We start from the raw sequence: 6560 nt of genomic DNA, 5'->3' as shown, positions 1-6560 counted from the left end.
TTGTGTTTTTTTGGTTCTTTGAATCGGGAGTAACAATTGTTTCATTCTCCTTACACTTGTGTACAGGAAATGATATTAAAGTATTTTGAATCTGGAACCTTTATCCAGAACTCAAGGGAGTCTGTAGATGCTGGAAATCCAAGATTAACACACACAAACACTGAAAAGTCTCAGCCTGAACCGTTGACTATTCAGTTCCATAGATGCTGTCTGATCTGCTGAGTTCCTCCACCATTTTGTGTGTATTACTCCATTTAACCAAGTCTACTAGTTTTCGCTGTTACAGCAGTTGCTACACTTCTAAAGTATCTGCTGAAAAGTGAAGTGAGATGTCCTGCAGGGAATTAGGAGAGAAGCATATTAGGCTGGCTAAAGATAAACTTTGTCAACGAATCACAGTGGAGGACAGAGGAATGCAGTATTGATGCTATATATTGTACAACCAGACCATGTCCAAAGATCCTTGATGATACTTGAATGTTGATGATATATTGGATAATTTATTGAGAGACAATGGAGAGATTATGTTTGAACTGCATAGAATATTAGTTAGGCCATAGCTGGAGTTTTGTGTAGTATTCCAGCCATTCAGAATGCAGAGGTCAGACAAACAATAAATGAACATCTTTTAGATCGTCAGTTTTTGAAAATTACTATTCTTTACACTTTATTATTAAACACCAAAATGCTTTTCAAAATCTGAGTCTAGCTGAGCAAATATCAATAATACAATCATCAATTATATTTTGTATGTATAAAACTTAAAATTAATCCATTTTATACAGGAACATTTGGAACATTTATGTATGAAGGCAATTTGGGGTACAAGCCCATACTTCCTCTAGTGGTGGATAGGGTGGTAAATGAGGCATATTTGTTTTTATTAATCAAGGAATTGAGTATAAAAGTTCTGCAGGCACATTGCAGCTGTATAAAATTTTGATTTGGCCACATTTGGGGTATTGTGTTCAGTTTCTATCACCATGGAGGCTTTGGAGAAGGTGCAAAACGTGTTCACAATGATGTTGCTTGGATTGGGCAGTATCTGCTATACAGATTAATTGGACAGAATTCTCTGGAGCATTGGTGGCTGGGAGGCCTTTCAGCTCATTGGGGTTATCCTACCTCTCCCAGTAACATCAAATAAATGTTTTCTCTCTTTCTGAGTTCTGGCCAAGAATCTTCTACCTGAGCTAGTAATTTTGATTCTCTTTCCCTAAGTATTGCCTGACTTGCTGTTTCCAACATTTTCAATTTTTATTTCAGCTTTCCAATGTCTGTAGTTTAAATTTTTAACTTCAATTACATAAGTTTGTCTGTACACCCTGAAGTATAACATGCGATCTTATCAGGATCTTCAGGTCTTTAAAAAAATCGATAATGTTCATAGAAGACCCCATGTTGAAATGTATTGCTGAGATATGTCTTAATAGATCCATTTTTGGTTATCCAATTATAAATCCCTTACCATAGCAACCGAGCCGCAATTACAGTCCTTCTGAAAACTAAAGCATATGGAAACAAGAATAGCAAACAGAAGATGACCTCATGGACCCTCGAGTCTGCTTCTCTTTCTTTCTTTCTTTTTAAATCTTTTTATTAATTTTAAGAAAAACGTAAGTGAAATATGAATACAAAACATTTGAGGGTACATAATTAATAGTTTAAATAGACAATCAGATATATAATAATCAATATATAAGGCCTCCCAAACTCATAGTATTAATGTAAAAGAATCGAAAAAGAGAAAAAAAAAACCAAAAAAAACTAAAAGAAAACTTTAAAAAAAAACTAACCAACATGGGCAATTGCATAATGTTAAATACATACAGTAGTGCTGGTAACTCCGAACCTCCATCCAAATAATTAAGGATAATAACAGTAAGGTTTAGGATCAGACCATTTAACTCATATGAAAATGTTGAATAAATGGTCTCCAAGTTTCCTCAAATTTAACTGAAGAATCAAAAACCACGCTTCTAATTTTTTCTAAACTCAAACAAGAAATAGTTTGAGAAAACCACTGAAATACAGTTGGAGGGTTAATTTCTTTCCAATTCAGTAAAATAGATCTTCTAGCCATCAATGTAACAAATGCAATCATTCATTGAGATGAAGCGGATAGACGATTATTCTCTATCATTGGTAAACCAAAAATTGCAGTAAAAGGATGCGGTTGGAAATTGATATTTAAAACTCTTGAAATAATATTAAAAATATCTTTTCAATAATTTTGTAAACAAGGACAAGACCAGAACATATGAGTCAATGAAGCAACATCAGAATGACATCTGTCACAGGCTGAATTAACATAAGAATAAAATCGAGCAAGTTTATCTTTAGACATGTGAGCTCTATGTACAACCTTAAATTGTATTAGGGCATGTTTAGCACAAATAGAGGACGAATTTACCAATGATAAAATTTTTTCCCATTGCTCAGTAGATATAGGACAATGCAATTCTTCTTGCCATTCCTTCTTAATTTTTTCTGATACATCTGGCTGTACACTCATAATCATATTATAAATGATAGCTACTAAACCCTTTTGACAAGGATTGAGGGCTAAAATTCTTTCTGTAATGTCCAATGGACATTCTTTCAAAAAAGACTTTAATTCATTATACAAAAAATTTCTGACTTGCAAATATCTAAAAAAATGGGTTTTAGGTAAATTATATTTATTAGATAGCTGTTCAAAGGACATAATGTTATCATCCAAAAACAGATCACGAAAACATGTTATACCTTTTGTTTTCCATAAGAGAAAAGCTTGATCTATAGATGAAGGCCGAAAGAAGTAGTTAGATATTATAGGACATGACAGCATAAACTTATTCAAGCCAAAAAATTTACGAAATTGAAACCAAATTCGTAATGCATACTTGACTATGGGATTAGTTATCTGTTTATTCATTTTAAATAACGAAAAAGGAAGTGAAGATCCTAAGATTGAAATCAGTGAAAAATCTTGCACAGATTTACATTCCAAATTTACCCATTGTGGGCAAGCAGCTCTAGTCGATTCTTGTGTCCAGAATATTAAATACCGTATATTAACTGCCCAATAGTAAAATCTTAAGTTTGGTAGAGCCAAGCCGCCCTCCTTCTTAGGCTTCTGTAAATTCTGCTTCTCTATTTAATGAAACTGTGGCTCATCTATTACTTTCCCCACCTCAAAATTGCCAAACTGCTAGGACACATCCAAATTTGTCATTATAAAGTATGCTCAGGGTTCCCATGTATGGAGAGTTCTAATTTGGAACTCTAAGTTAAGTTTCTTCTGAGTTAAGAAGTTTCTCCTTCCTTCTATTCTAAGTTGCTGACCCCTTATCTTAGTTCTAGATTCTCCAGTCTGTGGACAAAAATGCTTCACAAGTGTACACTCTAATTAAATCAGCTTCAAATCTTCAGAAGTTTTCTGTGTGGAGATTAATTTTCCTCAATCAGTAAAATAATTTAATCTTACCATCTGTTTCCTCACTATACGCATCTCCAAATACTATTACTCTCTGTTTAATCTAATGTGGGAGCTGCCTTGACATCTTTGGTGACTTCACTTTAGGGAAAAAAAACAGCTTTTATTTACTATTTTACTGACAGAAGAGCCACAGTTACCTTGGATCGGATGTGAGAGTAAATTCAAACAAGGTCAAAACTAATTCATTTTTAATGGTTAGAAATTAGTGAACACTGGTGCACATGCATTTTTTTTTAATTATGACAGGCCGTTGGGTTCCTTGGGTTCATCTTAGTTCTCTGAAGTAAATCCAAACAGTCCCATTCTCTTTCCTTACTTTCCTGCTGCCCTGGATGCTCTCTCATATGCCCGGAAAGATGAAGAGAGAAATTGAGCAGGGAGGCAACAGAATGAAAGAGGAATGGTGGAGAGTGACAGGGAGTGGGTGTGGAAAGAAAAAGAGGTTCAAGGGAACTGAGAAGAGTGTGGGTTCATCTAATCCTTTTCATTCCTTTTGTCTCTTACCCTCAATTTTACCTCCATCTCTCACACATTCACCCATTATCATGTCTTTGCTTTATTCCTCTTTCACTGTATTTTCTCCTCTTTTCTGTCTGTCTTGGTTTTGCTCATCACATCCACACACCAATCTGGCTCTCTTCCCCTTTCCCATCAACACTCTCCCACCGTGATTTCCTTACCTTGCTATCCCTTCATCCCCATCTCCTTTCCAACTCTTTACACCCACTCTTTTCTTCTACACTCATTAATGTCCGCCTCTGAACATCTGTCATTCTGACTCACTTAACTTTGTCCCTCTATCGCCACAGCCAACATTCTCTTTCTCCAGCTACTCCTGTAGCCTCTGATAAAGAGACTATGTTGCTTCCTACAATTCTGGTCCTTAGTGATGTAGTTCATATACTGCAGTTGCTGATTTTTCTCCACTGAGAAAACTGAAAAATTTTAGTGTCAACATTGGAGGATGGAGAATGGGTCAATTCAGGAGACTAAAGTGGGGCTGGACTGAGCCTGATATTAGAAAGAAAGCTCCAGTGATTGGTTTTGATGCCAGGAATGGGTGGGTAAGAACCAGCACTAACATTCGAGTGGACAGGAAGTTGCTCATTGTGGCCACTACTCAGGTTTGGTCACTAGGTGTCATCAAACAAGAGATCAAAGATTTTTGGATTTTAAGAGAATCATAACATTTTGGATTACTGCAGAGAAATGGTGATTGATTGCCAAGCATTGAATAACTGAGTTGTGTTTATTTTTTCTGTCTACATCACCCACCATTAGGGAAGACTTACCAATGTACATGTTAGTTATAACCTCTTTCAAAAAATAAATCCTAAGAAGTGACTTACACAGAGGATTTTTCACATTGACCTGCTTTCACTTTCACAACCCCTTTCATGTGAAGCAGTAGTAGTTTGTAAAATTCATTAGAAAATGAGTGAACTTTCTTTGGCATCATATTATCATAGTAATGATGGAACAACTGGTTTCCAGCTACATCTTTGGAGAAGGGCCAGAACCCATATACCCAGACTTCTTCACACATTTCCAATGCTACACTTAATAGTATGAGACCAGAGGAAAGAGACGTTTCACCTATACCTTGAGCTTTCCAGAATTGAGTAAGTGATTTCTGGTACGATGGACTTAAAAATATTGCCTGTTGTTTTGCTCCAAAGTCTTGCAGTGTGAAGGACACTTTAAATGAGATTGAAGTATCAGTTGAATAAGTAAATGCAGGCAGCAGAATCAAGGCATTTTTATAGATGGATACGTGGTCCATAAATGGCTTTCGCCTTGAATCCAGATGTTGAAATCTGTAAGATAAACAGTATTGTTTATAGGAATACTATCAGTCTGTCAAAGTAACTTCAATAGTCAACACAACCAAAGGGAATTGTGCAGGCAGTCTGGGGCTAAATAAATTGGGTGATCTTGATACTGGCCATGAAACAGGTGTTAATAATGCCATCCACAGCTTCAGAATGCAATTCTGGACTTCCGGTAAGATGGCGATTGTTTAGCTGCTCCGAACTTTTGTTCCGTTACTGTCGCTACCTTTGCACTAAATGTCTCCATTTTTTAAACCTTAGTTAGGAATTATTTCGGTATCTCTTACTTGCCTGTGAATATATCTAACTTACAATGTCTAGCAAGAGTTCTAAATCCGGGAGAAAAGAAACTATGACCCCGTCGGACGAGACCCTGGCGGCGCTGGGAAAGCTCCGAGACGAAATCTTAAAGGAATTTAAAACCGCTTTCAAACAGTTAGAAGACAAAATGGATCGGATCAACGATAAAGAGGACAAACATGCTGAACACTTACCTCGCGTCGATTCGACTTCCGAAGATTTAGAAAGTTGTGTTCGATACTTGGAGACTCTCTGTTCCAGCTTAGAGGAAAAATCTAATAAACTTCTTTCCAAAATGGTGGATCTCGAAAATCGTAGCAGACGCTGCAACATCAGAATTCTGGGATTACCAGAGGCGACTGAAAAGGGACCAACCGTGAAGTTTTTCGCCCAGTTTCTCTGTGAGTTATTCGGGAAAGATTTGCTTCCGAAGCCGCCCGAGCTCGAACGGGCACACAGAGTTTACGTTCCCCCCGGAATTCTGGGCTCCCGTCCACGACCAGTAGTCTTGTGTTTCCATCAATACCAGGTAAAACACAGTCTGATTGTGGAGGCACGTTGCAGAGGTTCTTTTTCTTTCTAGGATACAACCATTCACTTTGTGGAAGATTTTGCACCCCAGACCTTAAAGATGCGCGCTGAGTTTAAAGGCGTAATGAAAGTGCTTTTTGATCGTGGTTTCAAACCTTCCCTTCATAACCCTGCTGATCTACGAATCAAGCTTAATACCGGGGAATTCAAGTGGTTCAAATCAGCAAAAGGAAGCTGAAGCGTTTGTGGCAAGTCTTCCGGCTATCCAGTCATCTTCGGAATCTGATCGGACCTCCTAAAATGGTGGATAAGTACTCCTCGTAGTAAAATTACTTTCTCTGGACTCGGAATTCACTTGAATCACTCAGACATTATTCATTGAAACTTTAAGGGCTGTTGACAATCTCTCCCGGGAT

At 37.2% G+C, this 6560-nt stretch overlaps 1 protein-coding gene across 1 annotated transcript in view; it reads right to left on the bottom strand.

Annotated features, from left to right (window-relative positions):
- Positions 1-5345: 5345 nt before the first annotated feature.
- LOC140732248 (alpha-2,8-sialyltransferase 8F-like) overlaps positions 5346-6560 on the bottom strand; it is a 68829-nt gene continuing 67614 nt past the window's right edge. The window contains exon 7 of the mRNA XM_073054595.1: positions 5346-6439. Within this exon, the coding sequence (XP_072910696.1) occupies positions 6406-6439 (34 nt within the window). The 3' untranslated portion in view covers positions 5346-6405. The remainder of the gene's footprint in view (positions 6440-6560) is intronic.

The sequence above is a fragment of the Hemitrygon akajei genome, chromosome 8 (assembly GCF_048418815.1).
Source record: "Hemitrygon akajei chromosome 8, sHemAka1.3, whole genome shotgun sequence".
Classification (NCBI taxonomy): Eukaryota; Metazoa; Chordata; class Chondrichthyes; order Myliobatiformes; family Dasyatidae; genus Hemitrygon; species Hemitrygon akajei.
Note: the sequence above shows the minus strand (reverse complement) of the source record. Positions and strands in the feature narration are given on the sequence as shown.